The following is a 25,152-nucleotide window of genomic DNA, read 5'->3' as shown; positions in this document are numbered from 1 at the left end:
TGTATGTCTTTCTGCAAAATGCAAAAGAAGGGAAATTCAATTCAGGTTTTTTGATTTTCTTTCAGGAAAAACAACCTTTGTGGCGTCTCCATTGCATAATATTTTCACAATAACCCAGTTACTGTCATGAACATCACATTTCAGCCTCGATGAGATTCTTGGGTTAACTAAACCATTAGAGTTTTCTCCAGAAATAGAAGACCATCACCGATGATCTCAGCATCAGTCTGGATGATGAAGTACAGAATTAATTTTTATTCCTGACTAAAAACAAACAAAACACTCTAATTATTTTTTTAAATCAACAATGCACCATGTTTAATCAGTTGAATAGTTCTTTAACAAGATGTACACGGGGACAAATGGATGTAGCTTCTCTATAATATCAGACAACATACAGTTCATTCCATGTTATAGATGGCATGTGGAAAACAAACAAACAAACAAAAAAGATTACCGGTACTGTCCCTCCTATTTATTTCAGACAAAACAAGTTCACTACCACCTCAGTGTGAAGCTTGATTTTTTAGGTCGACACAGAGAAAAATGTCTTTCAAACACTGAAACAGGACGATGTACGACAGTATGTGCAACTGAAAACGTTATAAATAGTATTCCTACCTTGAATAATAATGGGGCGGCTGTACAATCCAATGGCATACACATTTATAAAAGTACTGTACTTATTTAACTGTATGTTTCTCTACAGATTTGCTCAGGGGTCTCAAACTGAAATGACCTAGCGGCTGATGAGCATCTAGTGTGGTCGGAAAAAAAGCAACCATTCAGTCGAGGTTGGCTGTATGAACTTGAAATGATATATTTCATCACGATAATGTAATATTAACAATATTTGTGACGGTATTTGTGTTTAACAGATTTTCAAAATAAATGTGTCGATATGGAACAATAAAATATGAATCTATTAATAAAAGGAACCATACAGAAATCATTCCTTATGACTTGACAATAACTGGTGGGCCACAAGGAATCGATTAGGAGGCCGCCAGTTTGAGACCCCTGGATTAGATAGTCTGACCCAGACTCAACATAATTTGATAATTCTAATATATGAAACACTTGAAAATGCTTTTGTGTGATGAACCTCAAGAACATAACCTCACACCTTGTTTTGTGAGCTGCATTTCAGGAGAAATAAAGTCGCGTGGCCTTAGCAGCTGCGCTCACACACGTCAGGCCAGCTCTGCTGATTATCACAAAAGGCTCAAACTGATATAAAAACCAAAATAAAACTGTAACTCAGAACCAACACATTGACAACAACAGTGAACTAATAGCACCAATCAAAACCAAAGCACCGAAAAAATACACAACATTGCAGCTATTACAAAAAAAAGACAAGCTGTAGCTTCCTTTTTCCCCCGTAATGGAATGATGTGTCATTTAGAGACATTTAGTGGAGTTGCTCTCAGCAGTGATCAGTGTGTCAGGCCCCGTCACAGCTGACCTCAGAGCACAGTGGACTTCATAGTGATGCCGTCAGACCTGATGTCTCAGACGAGACATCAGGTCTCAGCGTTTCTAAAAATACTCTCTACAGGACGGAAAAACTACTGAAACTGCATCTTTAAAAATGTGTCAATGAATCTGTGCTACACAGCTTTGGGTCAGGTGACCTCCTTCCGATGATGACGTGACTGTAAAAGTCCCATAATCAAAAACACCACCATGACTCACACCTGAAAGCCCTGAAGAACCGAATCTGTGAATCATTGTTCTTAAGAAAGAACAGCCAGTTAAATTATACCTGTTTATGAATGAAAGCAAAGAATAGATTTCAAATCAATGTGTCAAAGGACAAGACGACAGCATGAATGTGGTTCACTCGAGTGGACGCAAACTTAACTTACAGATGCTGGACATGTAAATGAATGTCTCATAACATTACAATATTACTCCTCTTCACACACTGTGCAAATCCGACTCTGCTCACACTTCAGCTGAGTCACAGCGAGGACCCTGTTGGACGCGCTGAGGCAAAAAATTGGTTGGTTTGATTCTTGTGTCAGATGTGTAATGTGTTTTGAACCTCGCCTGTGCAGGTACTAAAAAAAAAGAAAAGAAAAAAGCACCAGGTACTATCACTAACGGAAAAGCAAAACAAAGTTGCCGAGGCGAGTCGAGTCGTGCCGGGGTCACGTAGGGGGTCCCGGCGATGTGAGCTCTGGCTTTGCTCACATTACTGAAGGTGGTGCGTGAAGACTTGAGGTGATAACATGGACAATAAACTAAGAAGAAATGGATGGAGACATCAAGTCAAATCCGATCCAAAACACAGACACAAAGCACACACACACACACACACGTCATGTGACTGCTGACACTGTGCAAATCCAAGAATCCGAGAACACGATGCGGTCAAGTAACAACTGACCAGATAACAATAGACACATTTTACACGACATAACATAAGATATTCCTTTTCATGAGCAAATATATTTGGAAAAATAATTTTCTTTACAAAGTGGATTTGTTTTGTTTTTTTTGTCTTAAAAATTCAGAACTAAACAGACAGCACCTGTGAACAAACAGGTTTAAGAAACAGAGGCCACTGAAGCAAAGACACCAGTCCTGTGGCCAAAGTGAAATAAAAGTAGCACCAATTAAGTATGAGAGAGAGAGAGAGAGAGAGAGAGAGAGAGAGAGAGACAGAGAGAGACAGACAGAGGGTTCATCCCTCTCTCTGCCTCTCCAGGTTTGAGAAGCCCTGTCTCCAGTGGAATGTATAAACTGCACTCAGGCTGTTTAGGCCCAGTGAGGCATCTGGATTCTGGCTGAAAATGGTCTCCCCTGACCAGATCCAGGACCAGGACAGTCTGACAGGCCCACTCCTCTGACAGAGGCAGTGTGGGTGCTGCTGCTGCTGCTACTGGGACACGGCTCAGTGGGACGGTTTCAGGCTTACTGTGAGTGAGTGAGTGAGTGAGTGAGTGAGTGAGTGTGTTCAGGAGACGAGGACGGACGCTGTCAGTGTCCCTGGCACGTCTTGCAGCACATTTGTCTGAAATATGGCCGGCTGCAGAACTTGAACCTGAGCACCAGGGGGCAGTAGGCCACGGTGTTCACATCTTTGCACTCTGGAAAGGAGACACACATGAAGCACCGTGATTACGAAGAATTCTTCCACACTCGCCGTTTAAAATGAATGCTTTCATGTCGTCTGGATCCTGGGCTTTATATATAATCTCACTTCAAGTGTGATATTAATATAATTTCTTCCTCTTTTGTTCCATTTTAATGACGTGTTTACAAATATTTAATATATTGTTTAATATGAAAAAAACCTTGAGCTGCTATAAAACGTTCATTATCGTTATTACATTACATACAGTACAACAAATGTAAATGTATTACTGTTATCTATGCATTTATTCATAATAAACTGTTTATATACTTACACATTTTCGGAAGTACTGTCTATTACTGTCAAGAGAACAGTGTAACTGGGTTGAAAGGTCAATAGAGTTTGGTGAAAAATAATTATTACAAAAAAACTTATAGATTAACAGCATTTTGACTTTAGATATTTAGCCCAGACTTTTAATCAAAACTCTCTGGAATTAAATATCACAAAGAAGCAGAGAGAAACTTTTAAGCCCTCTTTTTATACCTCTCAGCATCCAGGGTCAACCCATTGCACAAGGACATGTTTTTAAATTCCTGGGCATAGAGATTGACTCCACCCTGTCTTTTACACAACATGTTGACATGTTGACTCTGTTTTTAGAAAAGCACAACAATGCCTCCACCTGCTGAGAAAACTGAGTACTTTTAATGTCAGCACACACATTTTAACTCTGGTTTACACTGCACTCATTGAATCCATCCATCTTTAAAAATATAGATTTGATTCAATCCCTGATATAAAACCTTCTAAAATCAACATTTAAGGATAATTATTGTGTGAAAAAAAATTTGTATTTTGCTGAAACATGACAGTAAGGAAAGGCCTTTGCCCTCTTACCTTCGGGATTGTCTGTGCTGATGGGCAGACTGAGGTCACATTTGCTCTTGCACTGCTGCATGGCTGCTGGTCGCTGATGCTCCATACACTCAGCGGACGGCTGACCATTGTGGGTCAGACACTGAACCGAACGCATCCCCTGACCGAGGCCACACTTGGCAGAACACTGAAACACAACAAAACACACGCATGAGTAGTGAGTATTGTGTATCAATACAAAACATCGCATAAAAGCAGGTCTCACCTCTCCCCAGGGACCGGTCACCCACTGAGGGGGAGGGCAACGCTTCAGGTTACAGCGCACCCTGGAGGTGGGTCTGCCATACTTGGGGCACTTGGACTCAGGCAGCGTGTCACCGCTCTCCCCGCTCTTACACAAGACCAAGCGGTGCCTGAAGCCGGGACCACAACTGGGCGTACACTGCACACAGAGAGGGACATGAAGAAAGAGAGAGGAGGGGGGGGGAAAAAAAGGGAAAAACATCAGGTGGGAGGGCAGTGCGATGGAGGCGATGGGAGGGTGAAGCAGAGGGTCACTGCGGTCACAAACATGCAAAGAAAAAATCTTAATCCATTCAGCAGAGGTCAGCAGCTGCACAAGAAATAAGTTCTTGTAAATCAGCTGGCATCTCTACGTTACACACAGTTTCACCACTGACTGCAACAGGTCTGACATCACTTTGTTTGGTTTCTACTGATCCTGAAATGTGAAAACAAGATCTAGTCCAAGGACAAAAAACAGGATGAGGTCAAGGACTTTTCAGTCTGTTTCAGTGGAAGCTCGATGCACTCGTCTGTTTTTTATGTTGTTTGTTGAAATCCTTTTCATGTCTGGATACTCATCAATCAACAAATCATCAATGTCTGGAAAAAATAGAAAATAATCCAGTGTAGTGGGCGTTGGGAAAAGGTTGTAATAGATTGCAAACAGTGGTGATTTCTCAGCTCAGCTTCCTCTAAAATGTCGTCAAATATGTACTGTGTTGTATTTACATTTCAATACTAAACTTGTGCTAGTTCGTTCAGAATCAGCGGTTTATCACGGACGACGCAACATCTTATGTGAATTTAAACCAGCTACAACTGTTCTCTATGGGATGGCACAGAATATGTTGTTTTCACTGCAGCGAGCTCGACGGAGATTGGACAAATGCGGAAAAAATGTCACTTCCACGGAAGCTCAGCTTCTCTGGGGGTCAATGGAGCAGTGGGCGGGTGCTGGGCTTTTGCATGATGATTGGAGGAACTGTGGACGAAGGTGGAACCAGTTTTTGATTGACAGTGTTGCAGAAACATACACGACAGCAGAGCCTTTTCTGCCTCAGTCTTGTGTGGATTTTGAGAGGGAAGTCTGCAGACAACACAGCTGGTCATTGCTCGATGATAATATCGACCATTTTCATTTGTACATATACACTGTAAATAAAAACACTATTATAGCATTTTCGGTTTTGCATAATTATCGCATTTCCTTGTTCTACTTACTAGTTTGAAGAACTACCTCTGATTGCAACTGATACATCCCACTAATAAACAGTTTTGTGATTGGAGTTTTGGGGTTCAGTATGTGAACATTTCCACTTTGCGCGAGCAGCTAGGCTACGCCGAGATAACAATGCCATACATCGGATGACGATAAGAAGATGCACTGCTGCTACACCTCCAAAGGAGAAGATGTCTTCCGGAGGCATATAATGACCTATTCAGCAGACAGTTTGTACGCCGAAGACACATCAGGTAAGCAGCTTGGTTATATGGCCCATTTATAAGTCTAGACTCCTGTTGTTTCTGGCAGTGGCACTGTTGCAACAGCGCTGTTGGTCGTACTGGTTTGTGGGTAAATGCAGCTGGATCCTACAGTACTTGTGAATTGTGTACACACTGCAAATGTAGCGCTCCGTGGAGAGACTGCAACCGAGCTGAGACGACCCTCTCTAGGCGGTCTCTCACCCCGGTTGATTTGTGCCGGAACGGAGTGAGTGTTCATGAAAACACCCCTAGAAACCAATTACGGACACATAAAAGACGCAGTAATACCTGTAGTTTTATGAACAATATACAGTCCTACTGTTCAAAGTAAGGATTTAATTATCCGTGCACATGAACAGTTGCAGACACTATAGATTTACATTCCTTTGTACTCTACTTGGAGGACATCATACGTCTTCACTCCTCCAAGAGCCTCCAGTTCACTCTCCAAGAGAATAAAAACATAGTCTTGGGGATTCCCACATGAGAAGTGTAACCGTGTTCATGTGTGAATCAACATGCTGATTGTGATTTGTCTGTTCCACGCCTCTGTTTTGTATTTCACGGCTTCTTGGCAGATGTTTGGGTTTGTAAGGTTCGTCAGGAAAGGAAAAACAAAAGAAGGAATTGCTTCAAGTTTTCTATGCCGTTTACCCACCTCTGACCAGTCCAGGGCCAGCCATTCGGGGGGGCAGCTGTGGTTGCTGCACGGCTCAGTGAGCGAGGGACGTGGAGTGGAACAGGTTGCGTCATCCAGGACTTTCTCCTCCGTCACAGAAATCCTCCTTTTACATAAAACCTCTCGAGTCTGCAGGCCGCCGTTACAGCTGCGACTGCACTCCGACCACTCTCCTGTCCACCAGCTACGAGCAGAGAGGAGCACAACCATTCGGTGGTACTTCATCAGTTTCCATGCAGTGTATAGTAGAATATGGACATACTAAATTAGTGTAATGTTAATTGGAGCTGGAAACCTGACCAATGCCTATAATAATGCACCTAATCATGTCCAACCAGACAATACTATCCCATTAGTATAACTTTCAAACAGAATCTATGGGGAAATGATGTCTTGATTCTTCCAACTTTTTAAATGTCTGGCAAAATCTTCACTGTTGACATTTTCAAAAAGCATCTTGTTCAGGCTTGTCTTAGTTTAACTGCATTGTTTTTGTTGTTATTTTTCTTAACTGTTAATATTCTAGTGCGACACGGTGATGCAGTGGCTAGCATTTCTTCCTAACAAGAAGCAAGAAGATCACCAGTTCGGATCCCTGTTAAACTGTGGGTCTTTCTGTTTGGAGTTTGCATGTTCTCCCCGTGTCTGTGGCTCCTTTCTGGGTACTCGAGCTTCCTCCCACAGTCCAAAATCTAAGATTAAGTGAACTGGACACTCAAAGTGACTGTAGGTTGTGAGTCACGTGGAGGATAAAGCGTTAAAAATGAATGGATAACATTGTCTCTGTCTTGTGCAACTTAATGACGACTGTTCTTGAACGGAGCCATGAAAATAAAAATAAACATCATCATTATATTATTGTGACTAGAAAACAACCTATTCTAAAACTGGAAACAAACAAAACAAACAATCCAAAGACACACAAATGCATCTAAAATGAAAAGCTTTCAGTGGGGGTAAACTGTTGAACTCACGATGGGGAGCATGGCTCAGTATTGCAGGATCTCTTCTTCTCTTTTGGTTTGTTCTTCTTGTCACAGAAGTGGTTGAAGGCAACTGAATGATCGGACTGCTTCCTACACACCACCTGCTGGATCTGCACACCTGACACGTGAGAGAAGACAAACACACAAGACTAAACATAAGAGGTTTGCGGGTCATGTTTGCATTATGACATGATGAATAAAATCAACTACGGGGCCACATTATGGCCTGTGGGCTGCGGGACTGAGACCTCTGGCCTAGTGGAAAGGATTGGGTTAATTGGACACACTAAATTGACCCAAGCCATGGGGGCACAATCAGTCACAGGCGATTGCTCTTTGACAGCAAGGGAAGCTCTGTTTCCTCTAAAACTTTATTAAATAAATGGTCAGATATTTACTGCTGTATTTACATTTCATTACTAAACGTTTTGCGAGAACTCATGATTGTGTCAGGGGAGGGGTGCAAAAAAAAAATCTCTGCCCAATCAAATATGTGGATTAAAGCAGATGATCTGCTGTGGTGACTCCTAGAGAGGGAGAAGCCAAAAGAAGAAGAAGAAAAAAATGATCTATGACACTCTAAAGGCCAACACATCAGTGCCATATCCACCAAAACAATAAGATCCAAACACCTGCAGCTGCTGTGACAAGATTTATGAAAGTAGAAAGAGGCCCTGGTGTGGTGGTTTATATTTACAGGTGTCCTCTTAAGTGACACAGTTTGTTGCTCGGCGTTGGTGGTGTGTGTTGTGTTTCTACCTCCTGCACAGAGAGCGGAGCAGCGTGACCAGGACGTGTAATGCCAGGCAAAACCATTCAGAGGTTCCCTGTTGAGTGGGGGGTTGAAACGATAGTGGATCCCTGGGTTCTCCTCCCTCACCAGCACCTGCACATATACAGACATTTTACACTAAAAAGAACATAAATCATTGTAGAGAGGAAAAAAATAACAGTGTTTTTGTTCTTACCATGACAATCAGTGTTATGTTCGTTGGCCCCAGAGCTTCAAGAGTTTCTGGCCCATCAGTGGGACGCCTGTAGTGGAATATGGTACCAGCTATATCGAACCTGCGTGGTGTGTCAATGGTCAGCTTCCCATTGATATAATACTGGTCACCTTTACTCTTTAGCACTGCGGTATAGAGGAAGAAAGGGATGCTGATTAAAGAGAGTAAATATTTCTTAAAGTAGAATAGAATACAGCAACATGATCAGTTTTGTCTCCGTGACAGACGCTTAGAGAGCCACTGCTGTCAAAAACGTGTAGTTTTCAGAGAACAATAAATCAGACTCATGAAGTCACAGCTTTTAGCACCCCTCTGATTTTTGTTTCCCCTGAAAGTAGTGGAAAAAGTTCATTTTCAGTGGGAAATAACAGCAGTCAGAACTTAAATATGGCCAACATTGATACTTCCGACTCATCACTACAAACGGCAAAGTGACGTAAACTATTTGGCAGCTCATGATATATCTTGACATTTTACTCTTAGCCAGTAAATCACAGGTGAAAGTCATTTCATCAGGTTTCTCTGCATGAAAAACACCAGGATGTAAAATGTAGTTTGCCAAGAGAAATTACATTTTCTAATTACAACAAGTCAAAATGTCTGTTACAGTCTGACTGACATAACATCAGCCAACTTTGTGACTAAAAACCTGAGGAGAACAGGAGCTGTTTTAAAGACCCTGAGTCATCATACCAATACTGATCGTATTATTTATTTTGTGAACTACACTTGTGTTATTGATTTTTGGTGGCTACAGCTCTTGCAGTAAATCTTATACCATTTGAAAGCCTGTTTATTTTCCTTTTAAATGGTGCCACATTTGTAAGGAAAATGCATTTGTGGGTTGAGCAGCAGAGTTGAGTATGTGGGTTGTGCCCATCTGCCAAATGGCCTCTGTCAATGCCAAACAGCTTAATCTGTTCCATTGACTCTTGATTGGTGTCATTGAATGTAATTAATGCAGTCTGAATGAACTATAAAAGCAGACAATAATGACAGAAGTATAAGCAGAGGTGATACTGATAACCGGACTCTGTTCAGGCTTTTCCTGCTACAACATTTCAGGTGCAAAAAAAACCCTGACAAATTCAAGAATATTAAAAATTAAAAAATCTAAATCTTTAAATTGTTAACCAGAAAATGGCAAAACAAACAACGTACCGCTGTTTCATTGATATTCAGATGAGTTTGTAAAGTTAGCGGTTGTGTCCTCACCGAGGTTCCCTTGAGGGACAATCATATTAACAACAGTTAGTTTGAATATCATCTTACCAAGGTAGTTGAGGGAGATGTTGAGCTCCTGTATGTGGATGAACACTGATCCTTTGGGAATTCGGACCACTTCTTCATAACCTGAGACACACACAGACAAACAAAACAAAACTCAAAACAAGGTGAAGGAGGTTTATTCACTGGGGATCGCTGGATTGACTCATGCGTAGTGTTCAGCTCTGTGGGACACTGATGGACTAAGCAGAGGTCTGAGGTTCCAGCTGCATTCCTGGGCAGCCGGCCTCAGCTGCTAGCTTCGGCTCTTTGTTGGAGAGTGAGGACGATGCCAAGAGCCGGCTCTTCTCCTCTCTTCACTCCATCTGTTTTAGTCTCTTGTCCCTTTTCTTTCTTATGCTCATCCGACCTCCAGCTGCTTTTCTTAGCTATGATCTGCTGTGCAGTGCTGTAAATAACTTCAGCCTCGCTGAACGACGAGCAAATTTAAAGACAAAAAAAAAACAACTGACGGATAAAATAATTTTTACCACAAGAGGAAAGGAGAGGTTTGGCTTATGACCTCTCTGTGGTTCTCTGAGAGGTCACACTGACCCCAGGTCTGAGTCTAAATGTAGGCGCACAGGATCAGAGGGACAGAGTTTAAAGTTTTTGTCTTCAGAGACAGACGCACACACACACACACAGAGTGAGGATGTTCTGTTAACAATTCAAGGACCAGTGGTGTTAACAGAGCAAAGGAGCTGTAAATCCCTGGTTCATGACACTTCAGTAACCCCTCGCCGCTGACCAGAGCCACAGGCTGGACATATGGAAAGAAAATTAAAGGGACATCACTGCTGAAAGCACTGAGCGCAAACTACATAACAAAGCATCACTAAAAAGTGAGTCAAGAGAAAAAATAAATTCTACCATCAGTGTAACTTTGCCTGCATGGTTGAACCATCAGAACCAAAGCAACGTTTGGTACTAACAGATGATGAGTGATTCTGCCAGGTAGGGATCCGTTTGAGGCCAGAAGAGTGAAGTTAGAGATGAAACCAGGTTATGACGTGTTTGTGAGGAAGAGTTATATATATTTTTTAATAATGTTAAAACAAATAATTTAATGTTGAGTTAACCAATTCTAAGCAGTTTAATTCTGAATTTTTAGAGGATGTAATAATACATGTCAGCTACATGTGTTGCTGAGTGGCTGTGGAAGGAAGGAAGGAAGGAAGGAAGGAAGAGTGGGTCATCCAAAAAGTAAAAAGGACCCACCTCCAGAATGTTGAATCCCAAATTACGCCCCTGATGTTACAATTAGTGAGTGAATGTGTATTTGAATATGTGGGTGATTGAGTAATTGGCATGAAGTGTGAGCTTTACCAAATTACCATTCACTACAAATGACATAGCTCTATGTCACGTGTAGTTAGCGGTGCATGGACGTCACTGTCTCCATATGTCGAATCCTGGTTTCACTCTCTTCAAACATTTTTAGGATAAACTAGAACCACTGTGAATGTTCATGTTTAACCTCGGTAAAAAGAGAAAATCCCTATAATCAGGATCCAAATACTTGTGGGAACCTTGACACCAGAATCTGTTATAGCATTTCTATAAATGACACAATTCTTTATTCATATTCTGGGAGTACAGCTCATTAAAAGGGTATTCCACTATTTTTAAATAGAAATAGTTCCTGAAACAGATGTAAAATTTCCTCTGTGGCGGTGGAGAGAAGTTTTTTTTAAAAATCTGAGAAAATAACTCCGATGACGGTGTCCTAGCTTTGGCTAAGAGACCAAAAAATTAAACAGAAAACATGTTTTAGAAAGAGTGTGGAGTCAGAGATGTAGGGCCTAGTTAACACCCCCCCCCCCCTTTTTTTTTTAGATAGTATCTCACAGTCCCCCAATACTAACAACACTATCCCTAGGATCAAGGAACCTGTCAGTCCCACTAAGTGACTTTTTCACTCTGGTGATAATGTCAGATATTTTGAGGGTGGTTGACAGACTGTGGCCTGGTCACTGTGGTCCAATGCATGGCTGCCTTTTTTTTTGGGTGTGTCCCCGCTGAGGAATCGCAGAGAGGGGTGAGTGGTGACAGTTGGGTGAGAGATTCTGGAGTTGGTGTTGTGGTGAGAATTGTGACCCAGAATAGACACAACAGCAGGCAGACCTCAAGCCACACTGGTCGGACCTCACCTAAATCTGTCTGCCACGTGTCCCTGGGTGTCTTGTGGATAAAGATATATAGAGTTTATGGGATGCATGTGTACGTGTTTGTGTGTTTATGTGTGATTGTTAGATTATTTGGGTATTTCAAGGAGTTGTCTTGTTCAAGCATCAATGTAGTGCATTTGGGGATGATGTAAATTTAGTTATGTTTTTAATATATTTATATATATATATATATATATATATATATATATATATATATATACATATACACACATATATATGTATGTATATATATATATATACACATACATACATATGTATGTATATATATACATATATGTATATGTACATATATATACACACACATATATACATATATATGTGTATATATATATATATATACACACATATATATGTATAAACACACATATATATATATGTATATGTACATATATACATATATATGTGTATATATATATATATATATGGGCTGGCCAGAATATCTACCACCTTTGTTAAACAGAAATTGTAATTCCCCACATTTTCATTAAAACTGCTTGATATAGACATTACAGTGGATAAGAGAAGTGGCTGTTCAAATCTGTGATTGGATGCAGCTCAGTTAAATCTGGGCTGCATCAGCTCCCAACTGTTTTACATACACGTCTTTCATCTTTAAACATTCGTCAGGAAAGCCCAGAGTAAAACAGGTGCTGCGATGAATTGTTGCACATCTATGTTGAGTTTTAATGGCTTTGTCAAATAGATGATTGCGACATTATACTGCTTTGCAGGTGAACTGTCAATTAGATGATATATTTTGAATATCTTGGGATAGTCTAACTCAAATGGCAAGGTAGTTTTCCAAGACTCATTTACAATCCAAAGCTTAAGAATCCAAGGTTTGTCCACATTTTTGGCCAAGGAGAATAATTATGTTCCATAACTCCCCATTGTAAATGCCTCATGTTAACTTAATCTGATTCTAAGAGACAGTAATAATGCTTTATTCAAAATTTAAACCACATTTTACCACTGCTAATGAAGAAAGGACATGTCAAAATACTCTCGTGTTTGAGCATGTACCTCCCAAAAGTTAATTTATGAGAGGACTGACAAATGTTCTGTACCCCCTTCAGGAAGCGAGTCGTTGAAGAGTCCCTCAACACTCAAGCAGCTGCTCCCGTCGGCCCCACAGATCCGACAGCGGTCCTCGCGTACGTCCGATCCGAGGATGCGATCGCAGCCGACGTGCTGTGGGAAGAAAGGGAACGAATGAGCTGCAGGGGTCACTCAAGGTCATAGGTGAAGGGGCACAGTCAGAACGTGGAGAGGTGTCACAGGCTGAGCTGAGGGATTTCCTCTAATGTCTTCCAGACCACTTTCCCATAACACAGATATATCAGATGGTTCGTCCAGATGTGTTTTCTGATCCTGTGCAGACATAATGCTCTTAGGTTGCTGAACCCATGGCTGTCGACATAAATAAGTTTCATGATGAGCAAAGCAGGTGATTTCACTCAAACCCTTTAACAGTCAACCAAACCTAAACAATAGTGCAGGGAATTAATGGCAACTGCTCTGATTCCCATCTATTACCTAGAGACAGATAATAAAGCTTAGGTTTGTTATTACTTTCACATTGATAAGGTCAGAGTTCAACACTTAATCCAGTGTTGAAAGTATGAATGAAAGTATGAACAAAATGTGTTTGTAATCTGGAGCGTGATGAGATATATAATCGTAAAATGATAGAAGATCAACCTTTGTCTTTACAAGCAATATGGTGGTGTTGACGCTTTAAAAACTAGAAATTGCTCTATGTGTCATTCATTCACTTATTTACCAGACAGAAAATTAAACAATATTGGTTTTCAGTGGTGGTCCCTGGTTTGTGCTGTAAAATATAAATATTTCATGCTCTTGTAAGATAATATCTTGAAAGTGTTTGTCCAAAAAACAAAACAATGAACAACTTAACTGGACCTTTTTGTTTAATGACATGAATCTTTGGTTGGTCGTCTATTTAATTTGTTCTTTTTTGTTTTGAAATACAGGATAAATCCATTGATCTCAAACTTTTTATACCCAGAAACACCTGAGAAAATACTCAGCTCTTGAAGTGACACCATTATCACCAACAATAAAATACTGTGGTGTAAATAGTTTGAGCAAAAGTCAGCTACAGACTTTTCACAGGAGGCAGATTTATTCCCAATGAGCTCATTTTCTCTCTCATCATCCTCCTCTTCCCTCACATATACTTCACACACTAGTATAGTGAAATTAGATTAAGATGGAGTGAGAGTCAAAATTCCTCAGCTTTTCCTCCAAGTACCACTAGAGGAAGCTTGTGTACCACTGGTAGAACACGTACAATAGTTTGAGAACCCTGGATGTGGAGAATTTGGTTTCATAAGAATTTCAACTTGCAACAAAGAAAATGTGGAAATCAAACACTATGTTTGGGAAAGTAATGTGCACCCAGAACACTCAGCCATGCGATACCATAAAATATATTTGGGGTTTAATTGCGCTTCTTAAAAACTTACTTTAAAACAATTTTAACTGAGGTGAGTCGACGGGTGAACTCCCTGTAGGAGCACCGCATGTGCTCGGTTAATTTCATGAAAGTGCAGGTGTTGCTAATGTTTTTGTACACTCTATATTTTGTCCAACAGATCCAGGAAAACGTGACTGTACCAGATGTGCCTTTTGTCTGCAGCAGCATGTTGTGTTTAACAGGACCATCTGTTGCTAGACCCCTTTTCTACCACCCCTCCCACATCTCCAGCTCTCCTTCTGATTCTCCCTCATTGACAGATGGAAGCCACTGAAGAAAAACCAGCATGGGGCGGCAAACAACTGATAGAGATCTCTCCCCCAGCATGTTTGAGGTTTGGTGTGTGCATAAAATATATGAGAGGTGAGATGATAAAGGAGAGCGAAAGGGGGAAGAGGCACTGACTGGACAGCAGACAGAAACAAACTGTAAGAATGAGGAAAAGAAAGGGGGGGGGGGGGGGGGTTGAGGGACAGACTATGAAAATAAAAGGAATGGAGAGATGTAGACACAGAAGGAAAGAGACACGAGATAATGAGACTGCAGTGAATGAAGGCCAGTCAGCAGTGCAGACAGAGAAACAGCTGAGCTGGAGGGTCACTGAGTTCCTGCACAGCACAGTACAGAAGAAAAAGATGAGTGAAGGAGGGGAGAGAACAGAGATGTTGATAAACAAAATAGTCTTCTTGGATTAACCCAGGATCTCCAGCCTCCCACAGTACATCAGTCTAAATAAGAGGGCTGCATTTTGTTATATCAGTGCAAATTAAGCTTCCATTTTTACGTTAGGGTAGAAATGTTTAAGTCCGCCGTGGTTCTCATAACGATTAATCCAAAGATGCAGTGCAGATACAAACTGTAAACAGCAGACAACATTATGTCCAGAAGTACTAGGAGAAAAACGATTCATCCCAAGGGCAGATCATGACAAGAAAAACAACCAGAGAGACATCCACCTAAACACAGCACTACTGCCAGTACTTCTTTTTGGTTAACATTCGTAGACAAATGAGTTACAATTGTTGGACGGACGTGTTGCAGAGCTCCACTTCATCAGGACAGCAGTTTGTTCATTAACAGTTAGGATTACAGTGAGAGCACTGTAATGGGAATTCAACATTACTGCCAAAGTGAAGATCATTTTTCAGTTAAGCAGCTGGTCATGGTGATCATCACCAGCCAGCACATAACTACACAGACTAGAGTATATGCAGTACACTGTCTACACACACACGTGAAAGTACAGCTTGTTGCAGAAAAAGGTCTGCATAAAAAAAAAAAAATCTCATCTCACCTTGCACTCTCCATTTACACACACATCCAGGGAGTCATCTCTGCAGGGTGTACCATCCACCACAGCTGGAGCACGCTCCGTGTAGAAGTTATAACCTTCTGCCAGACAGTTTAGAGAGCAGGGCTTCACCCCACCTGGACACACAAACAAGAATGAAGGATGTTTCATATTATTGACAGATGTGTATGTGTGTGTGTGTGTGGTTGCAGTTGTTCGGTTATCTGAGTATCAGACGCTAATGAAGGCTGCAAAGTGAAAAATCATCAGATCAAGCAGCTGAAGGCGAAAAGGTCGCTGTTTCTCATGAATAAATGCAGGTTGACACAGGACTACTGTTTTCCTTCAATAAATGTTAACAAACTCACACAAACAAAGAGCACAGCAAACAGGTGGGACAGTGGTTCCATTCAGGCACTGAGCTTACGAGTATGTGAACCTAATCTTGTGACAATAACAAACCGGAAATGTAAAATGTTTTGTCTGGAAAGGGTGCAGTCACCAGATCACAACGCCTCTGAAACCACTTAGATAGAACTTCAACCAATCAGACCAGTGATCCGGATGATGTATGCAGAGTAACGGAGAAGCTGCTAACAAATGTGCTTCTTTAGTAGTTTCCAAGGACCAATGATGCTTAACGACTTTGGCCTGGTGGCGCTTTGTGGAGCAACAGCCGAATCGGGAGACAGCTGCTCTTTGGTGGTCGCCATGTTGGATACATAAACAAAACTGTTCGATGTCGCAGTAATACCACTCCCTCTAGTGTGCCTGGGGTTTATGATTGGCTCCTTATCTTTAGAGGAGATTCTAAAGTTGGCTGAAATGGTGTCCTTGCCAGATATGTCTGAAGAGCAAAATCACTACGCTGGCAGACTCGGCTGTTTTCACAGCCCAAGATCAAGCTCTCTGCGTGTGACTTTAGGCAGAGCCTTGCTTTACACAGGCCACCATTTTACACCGCCATGTTTCTACAGCAGCCTGAATGGACAAACCAGCCTCTTGCATTTCAAAGGAAAGGGTTTACTATGCAAATTAGAAAGAGAAAGGATGTGTTATCCTTTCTGCTATATGAAGGCCACAGTTCCCCGATGGACCTGAGAAAGTGAGGAAGTCCTTTTGTCCTGATCTGTCATTAATTCTTAACACTGGACATATCTACCTTCGTAATCTTCCCCGACATTATTATCTCAGGACAATAGACGTGCAATAGAACTCCAAAATGTGTAATATGTATACGATACCACGCTTATAGTGTGAATTCTATTATATTTATTTTACTGTGTATAGCGCTTATTGTGGGTACAGCTTCACAGTTTTCTATACTCTTCATTGAAAATATCCTCTTGAATCTACATGAACATCATGGTTTACAAGAGCAGACGTGTCACTGACAGACCAAACCATGAGAGACATTAAACCAACAACAAAAAAAAGTGTATGTATGCATGTTATTACATCTGTTGAAGCAGCAGCAGCAGCAGCAGCAGCAGCAGCAATAAAGCCATCAAGTCATCATGTGGTACACAGCAGAGCCTTTATAATCTTTACAAGCACTTCTAACACGGGCAATTGATTCTAGGTGATGATGTAGAATATGTGCACATGCAAGACGATACCCTTTTCATCCCCCCACACACATACACAATCCCGGAGAGCCTAGTGGTATATATCCTTCATTCATCCGTGCAACTTGCCAACAAACTCCACTATTTGAGTGGCTGTTGACATCAGTCTGGGCTGTGTTTGTTTGTGCTGGCAGCGCTGAAGCAGGTACAGTATGTACTGGGAAGAAGAGGGAGAGAGAGAGAAAGAGAGAAAGAGAGAAAGAGAGAGAGAGTATGTACTGGCAGGGCTAACAGATGATAAAGTGGTCAAACCATGGAAAAATACAATTCCCATGGTGCCTAGCTTTGGCAGGGCACTCGTGGTTTGCAGAAGGGTCTGCGTATGTGAGTAATAACTTGCAGGGTTGTATGTTCTACAGAGAATGAAGGTTGACTGTGAAGGATGTTGGACTGAGAACAGTGATGTGGAGCAGCTTGTTAAAAAAAAGCTGCTAAAATCGACAAACGTTCGGGTTTTTTTTTTGTTTTGTTTTTTTAAATGAATTTTCTGTCTGAGCCGAGAGTGAAAAGCCGTCTCTGGCAGAAAGTAGAATGAGAGAGATTGCATCACAGTGAGCAGAAGTCAGGAGGTTCATATACTCATCCAGAGCAGCGAGGACAACAGAGAAAGGAAAGGAAGCTGCTCTTCCCTGAGTGAGAAGGTAAAAGTGAAAGAATGAAACCTAAATCTAAAAAAAAGGAGCGTGAGGAGGCTGCAGAGGACAGAAGAGGGGCTGGGCGGTGTGATCTGGCCTTAACACAGGGCAGAGTCTCTGGCACGGTTCCTACTTTAACAGCTGCAAGGGATTTCCATTGTAAAATCAGCTGACTTGATGAAAGGAGCACTTGTTGCCTGAAGTTGGAGTTGGCTGGCCGGGCCATCTCTGTAAGCCATTATGTTATTGGAGGGCTAGATTAAAGGCAGTTATGTCGTTGAAACTATTTATCTTTCACGTCCAGTGTAGTGCTCATCAGGAGCAAGGAATTCTTGCAAGGCATGATGGGATGCATAGCTCTCTGCAGCCAGCATCTGTGAGCCAGAGTGGAGAGAGAGAGAGAGAGAGAGTCTGCAGCTTCAATTCACTTTCTCCTCACAGACACAGACACTTTAGCTGCTCTATTTTTGTTGACCTGTGTTGACTGATTACAAATGTCAAAAAGAAGACGAGTGGAGCAGGAGTGGACCGACGTGTCGAGTGAGGGTGTGGGGGAGCGGCCGGTGCAACTGGGGGAGTCATGGAAAGACAGCCAAGCTCACAGAGGTCTTAGGATTGACAAGATGTAATGGCCTGTTAGCGGTTGTAATAAAAGTGGTTAACAGTGATGTTTAACTCACAGTATGTCATTTCTGCCGTTAGGGGTCTCTCAAAGAAAACTATAACAAAAAGCCAAGTTTTGGTGACGTCAGGAAACGGCGTAGGATCATGGGAATTGTTGTTCTGTTGCTTCACGAGCGGAGTTTCACTGGCTGAGTAGTCGTGACCCATTAGTGACAAATACACACAGACAAAAGACACACACTGGCTAAATAGTAATACAGTATATTACCTTGTTTCATTGGGGATTACCTTGAATATAAATACAGATTTCTAAGGATTTAAATACATTTTAAAACAGAAAAAAAAAAATGTGTTAGTTAGTTAAGGCATTTTAATGAGGAAAAGACACATAGACAGAATAGGTTCACTCACTCACCTCCTCTGTATGGCCTCCAGGTGTAAAATTTTCCCCGGAAAGAAACACTGTCAAAGTTGGAGCACTGAATCTCCCTGAAATCATGAGATCCAGCAGGGCACTCCTGTGAAACACACACACACACATCTGAGTACATTATCCTTAGCCTCATCAATAAAGTCAAATTTCTTCACTTATTTTTATACTTCTTTATAAAGTTATCACTTTTATTGACGTCACACTTGGTCTACGTGAACACAAACAATGTAACGTGACGTGTACGCGCGTCCTTCATCTGTCCTGTTGGCTCCTGTCAAGCACTACTATCAGGCCTGACTGAGGGAGCCCTTTTTGTGTGTGTACACCAGCAAAGCAGGGGTGGGGCGGGGCAACATCTATCCCATTCAATTGTTTGCAGCCATCTTGCTTTACAACATTGTTTATATTTAAAAGTTTACAGTTTGAATTTGTTGTTGCGTTGTCTCCTTCTCTGCGTACTCTTGCACAGCAATTGCCTTTCTTAATTTAATCTGCTTTAATTTCAAGTCTTCCTTTGTCTTCTTTTCCTTTGACTTTGTTTTGCACCAAAACACCAAGGCAAATACTGGCAGTAAAACCGACTCTGCTGCAGAATAAACACCATCAGCAGAGTCTTGTGCAATGACTTAACACAACAAAATTGAATCAAGTCAATAACAGTACGCTAACCAGTTGATGACACTGAAGAACAGTGGTACTCACGTCAATATTGCAGGACCTGAAACGCTTTCTCTCGCCGAGACAGTACTTTCCACCAATGGTTGGCCTGCAACCAAATACAAAGAGAATCAGTCCAGTCAGTCACATCTGAGTACAATTTAACATGATCTAACCTCCATCACACAGCACTGGCTGGCCGCTGGCTTCTCCTGCCTCCATCAGTGTGTTTTCAATCTTGCCGTCTGTCTCTATTATTGCTTGACTGTGTATCACACACCATCATGACAACACCTCTGTGGTTTAAAAACAGAGCCGAGAAGGTAGCCAGAGCCAGCCACCGCCAAATGGCTGCCTCTGCTATACTTTCAACAAATTTAAACATTATGGAGCTGAAGCTAAATGTGCAACACGATGCACACAAGGCCACTGGCCTCAGACTTGGATCGAATCATTCCTGGTTAAATCAATTCAAGATGAGTGCTCCAGTGAGTGTAATTCAACAGCCAGTCTGTTAGTCATTTTGGGATGACTCATATATTAGATACCTAGAATATATATATTATTATTATGATTATAATATCAAGCCCTAATAGAATAAAAGGATGATGAGCAGGTTAACATTTCTAATGCTTGCACCACACTAGATGTGTGTGCAGTGTGTGACAGCTGTGCTGCTACAACTCGCTCAGCTTTGTTTTTTAACACAGGAGGGGAGAGTATCTGCTGCTCTGTTTTACATAGGGTTTGCATTTAAATGATTCTTCTTCTTTAAATATGCCTCTGTAATGAAATAAATTGACTCATGGTCTAAGATCACGATACCAATAATATTGCGATACATCGATTCTGTGATAATCGACATATTGCAAGAGAATCATACAGCGATACATCACGATATCTGAAGAAAAGAGTGCAGGATTTCTCTATGTATTCACAACATAGAGAAGAAAGTGCATGAAGGATGACGACTCATCACCAAATCGATATTTTGACCCACCCATAGTGAGCTCTACTCTCAAGATGAGCAGCGTGGCTCATTTGTGTGAGATGCACCTGAGATGCACTCTGATAACACGAAAACCAAGACATTTACATTTACATACTTCTATAAAGTAACAACAATATGCATGATGAGCAAAGTTCAACTGGAGCGTATGTTCTGCTTCAGCAATCCAAGGTACAAGAGAGTGTTACGGTATGTTGCCAATTGTTTTTTTCCCTTTTGTAGAATTGCCACTGTACGAGACATTGTACTAAATCTACGCACGTGTGAGTGAAGACATCGGTAACCACTTGACTCAATTTTCACACCACTTAGGCCTCATCAAGCTTTAGTGATGTGAAGTGTATTTTGCAGAAAAAGAGGTTTGTGGATTATGTCCACCAATCTCTTACAGCACTATATGAAGGCACTTGTTATTTTTGAACAAAGAGAATATTAACTCTTTCAAAAGGTCTACTGTGATGACGATGTGCTGACCCAAAAACACGCCTTCAAACAATACATTCATTGTTTGAAGGCGCCTTCAATATTGAGTTCTATAAGCAGATTTACCAGATATAATTTCCTATGCCGGGGTCACACAAGGGTACAGTGGCTATCATTGTTTGCCCACAGCAAGGTCACAGGTTTGGATCTCAATTTGTATCCAGGTACTCTGGTTTCCTCCCGCAGAGTAGATGGTTGTTCATCTCTCTCTGTTTGTCATGCAATGGACGGGCGACCTGTCCAGGGCATAAACTCGTCTTTCGTTCAATGTCAGCTGGGATTGACTCCAGCCGCCCGTGACCCTCATGTGGAGGTTAAAGAGGTAGAAAATAAATGAATGAACTTCCTATACCACCAAAATAAATGTAACACCTAGTGGTCAGAGCGGAGACCTGTACCTGGGACTGTCACAGTGTCTGATAGAGGAGGAGACTCCACCTCCACACGTCCTGCTGCACTCCTCCCAGGGTGACCACAACCCCCAGCCTCCGTCCACGCCCTCCGGACGAGTCCCATATGCCACACACATCCTCTTATAGCACCACTGCAGTAAATAAGAGACATGCTTAAACAACAAGAAACACATTTCACACCTGAAATGTTACGGAAAGTATCAAAATAATCATAATCATAAATCTCAGAGGGAACACACCAAGAAAACAAGATTGCTCATTGTGTCATTTTGAAAGAAGTGTGTGTTCTTCAGGACTTATTTCCCTTTAAAAAGGTTAATCTTACAAATATTTTAATAGGAAAACCAAACAATTTTCAAACTAAACAACAGACACGATGAGTCAATGCAAGACACGAGCTGTGTTTTTAGTCTTGCGGAGAGCAGGACTGGTCCCAGATGAACAACACTGTCCTCCAGTCTTGATCAATTTTATGTCCTGCCTTAAAGCTGCAGTGCATAACCTTTTAAAAACTACGCCGTTGTTGCCTCTGTTCAATCTTGGTGAATAGAAAAAATGCAAGATTATTAGTAGTGTCTAGTAGTGTCAAGTAATACTATCAGACCTGACTGAGGGAGCGTTTATCTTGTCAAACTGCTGAACAATACGTTTTTTGGGCAGAAGAATTCACCCGTGAAACTGTCGGTCGCAATTTTGCCATTGCCTCCGTCTGTCTTGATATAAAAGGAATCACTTCCTGCGTGCAGTGCAGCTTGTGTCGCCTGATCTAAACCCCAATATGCTAAGAATCGTGTAGAAATGAGAATCAGCACTTATTCGAAAATACTTTCAATGTAAAGGACATTTGCGTAGATGTAAAAGTTACACACTACACTTTTAAATAACAATAATGACGAAAAAAAAGTTTGATCTTGTGCGTTATTCACCCCTTTCTCTATTGTGTTGGTCTGACAGATGGTTCCCTCCGCAGCAGGAATGCTGCTGGTGATGCAACGGTTGCTCTTACTCATGCACCACAGCTCACTGCAGACTTCCTGTGGAAGGAGAATAAAATACAGACGACAGAGAGAAATGAAAAGAGGAAAGAACAAAGCATGAAGTAAAGCAAAAAAAAAAAAAACAGTCAGTTTTCCATATAAGCTACGAGACACAGAGGATTCGCTGACTCTTCTTTTCTCCTGCTGCAGCAATGTCTATAACAGATGGGGCCACGTTTTATTGCGTACATATGCTCTGACCACATAGTATTGATAATAATGAGTCTATAAAGCAGTCTGCTGTTCCAGATGTCCATTCAGTCTCTGCATGGCCCAGTAAAAGCTGACCATGTAATGAAATTTATGCTATTCAGCATCAGCATTCCAAGATGTTTCACATCATTGAGAGTCAACTTGATAATTACAGCGATGTACCGAGACAGGGAGGCAGTGAAAATACTACACAGAGCTAAACAATGACAGAGTAACAGTTGCAGTTGCAAATTAAGACAATTTTAAACCCTTTCAAAAGTTTCCTTGATTGAGGATAAACACTTTGAAACAACTGTAAACGGTGATGGAAATGAGCTAAATTAACTTCCTTTCATCATTCATATGTTCTAATCAAGGCTTGATTTATTGACTTTATTTCATTTTATTAAACAAAGAGAACAATAAGATTTATAAGTCCTTCAACGGAAACAATATTGCAATATAAAATCATGGAAATATAAAATAAAACAAACTTATACATTACCATTATTTAAAAAAACAGTAGACGTATAATGTAACCAGAAGATATATATAATATAGGCATATTATGTGCAGTATTGTAAAGGGATGAAGTAGTAACCATGTCATACTGTAAGTCCCATTATTAGTTGGGTTTTATATATAAATACTTAGAGAAAAAAGTGCTACTGTGTATGTACTGTATGTTATGTCACTTCGAGGCAACCTGCATTTCCAGATAAGAAAGAGGAATGACAGAAAACAACAAGTGTTGAGAGTGTGGACAGAGAACTCACCGAATATTTACACTGTCGAGATCTGACTCCGTACTGGAAGCGGCACTGTTCGTCAGCGTCGTAGGCCTGACCAGGAGCTGTGGTGGGATACACAAACTCCTGCTTTGGTGGAACGTTGTTCAGACACGATCCCATTCCAGAGCTAAAGCATGAGAAAAAACAAAAAATACATAAGGGAATCATTGTAAATATGTTAATCATTTGGCAGGATTTTGCGCCCAAAATTTGAGACAATGCGAGTAAATTGTCAACTTGTGCATGTGCGACTAAATTTGCCGGTGACTAGTTCCTGTTACCACCAATGTATCACAACAGTTATGGAATGGGATAAAATGTATTTTTTTATTTTACATACTCAACTTATAAAATAAAAGATATGGATTATAACTTATAGCAATCAAGATTGATGCTTTTTTGTTCTGCGCAGGTGTGAAGTGAGACTATTTCCTGTTACCGATTATGATGGTTGCGGAATGAAAACGTGTATTTTATTTTATAAAGTTAACTCGTAGAATGAAATAGGTGATAGAAATGTGTATTTTATTTCACAAGCATTACGGCTCCAGTGGCTCTTATTTTGAAAGCCAGGTTCAAAGGAAGTTGTGCTATGAAAGATTTGGAGAGTGACTGTTGTAAATGAATAGAACAGAATAGAAGCCAGTTAGCCTGTGAATCTAAAAAAGCACATTAACTTCTGCATTTATCGAAATAAATACAGGTAAAATGAGAGGAAATGTGAATATTTGCATTGCAAGACAATTTACGGTGTGCTCTCCTTAATTTTTTTGGAAATATTCAAAGAAAAAAATAATTATTGAAATGAGACAACCAAATAGATCTGCCTATTGTCAAACCTCGTCACTAATGTCAATGTGTCTCTGATCATCAAAACAGTGATTTCTTTTTTCTTTTCTTCTTGAAACCTCTAATTACCAAATTATTTGTGGTTTTGCAGATATCTGATAGGGCGGACTCACTCCAGGAAGCTGGTGATGTAATCCCGGCTACATGCCGACCAGATGAACGGGTTTGTCTTCATGGTGATGTGGTCGGCCATCAGCTTGGCGGTCTCCTGGCTGCGAGGGCCACATGCGTTCCCCATACCGTCATGGTTCATCCCAAACCTAAAAACCATGAGGACACATTGACAACACTTTGAGGACAGAGGGGGAAAAAAAATGAAAGTATGACAGATTGGAATCTAAAAAAAAACACCCACAAAAACCCAGACGTATGACTGAGGACAGTCCACAGCTGTCAGTGTTCACCTTCATCCAGCAAAGAAATTATGACCACATGTTTCATCATTACCATCAGAGGTCAGTGATCTGTGCTCACTGGGACTCCATGAGCTCCGCTGGTTTAGACTGACTAAAGCTGGGGACATACAAGATTATTTTGCCCAATTTTACCCAAGATTCACAGTTTGGCAGTTATGTCTGCTCCAGTCCGCACTAGTTGGGGGACAGTCGGCATGGCTAGATGACACAGAAATCTGATAGTGTGTGAAGGTAAAAGACTTGACCCGATCTCAGTTGCCAACTATCAAACGAGTTGGATTTTTCTTTGCCTTTGGTTTTCCTGCTCCACTAATCACATGTCCCTGCCCT

The 25,152-nt window shown here is 41.1% G+C and overlaps 1 protein-coding gene across 1 annotated transcript in view; it reads right to left on the bottom strand.

Moving 5' to 3' along the window:
- Positions 1 to 288: 288 nt before the first annotated feature.
- Positions 289 to 25,152, bottom strand: part of adamts10 (ADAM metallopeptidase with thrombospondin type 1 motif, 10) — a 46,236-nt gene continuing 21,372 nt past the window's right edge. The window contains exons 11-26 of the mRNA XM_058638918.1: positions 24,520 to 24,666; positions 23,543 to 23,684; positions 22,464 to 22,571; positions 21,523 to 21,668; positions 19,678 to 19,741; positions 18,958 to 19,060; positions 15,659 to 15,792; positions 12,932 to 13,055; positions 9,679 to 9,759; positions 8,368 to 8,531; positions 8,159 to 8,285; positions 7,388 to 7,517; positions 6,393 to 6,597; positions 4,230 to 4,406; positions 3,986 to 4,151; positions 289 to 3,098 (exon numbers count right to left, since the gene is read on the bottom strand). Coding sequence (XP_058494901.1) covers positions 2,989 to 3,098; positions 3,986 to 4,151; positions 4,230 to 4,406; positions 6,393 to 6,597; positions 7,388 to 7,517; positions 8,159 to 8,285; positions 8,368 to 8,531; positions 9,679 to 9,759; positions 12,932 to 13,055; positions 15,659 to 15,792; positions 18,958 to 19,060; positions 19,678 to 19,741; positions 21,523 to 21,668; positions 22,464 to 22,571; positions 23,543 to 23,684; positions 24,520 to 24,666 — 2,128 coding nt within the window. The 3' untranslated portion in view covers positions 289 to 2,988. The remainder of the gene's footprint in view (positions 3,099 to 3,985; positions 4,152 to 4,229; positions 4,407 to 6,392; positions 6,598 to 7,387; positions 7,518 to 8,158; positions 8,286 to 8,367; positions 8,532 to 9,678; positions 9,760 to 12,931; positions 13,056 to 15,658; positions 15,793 to 18,957; positions 19,061 to 19,677; positions 19,742 to 21,522; positions 21,669 to 22,463; positions 22,572 to 23,542; positions 23,685 to 24,519; positions 24,667 to 25,152) is intronic.

Source organism: Solea solea, chromosome 9 (genome assembly GCF_958295425.1).
Source record: "Solea solea chromosome 9, fSolSol10.1, whole genome shotgun sequence".
In the NCBI taxonomy this organism is placed as follows: Eukaryota; Metazoa; Chordata; class Actinopteri; order Pleuronectiformes; family Soleidae; genus Solea; species Solea solea.
Note: the sequence above shows the minus strand (reverse complement) of the source record. Positions and strands in the feature narration are given on the sequence as shown.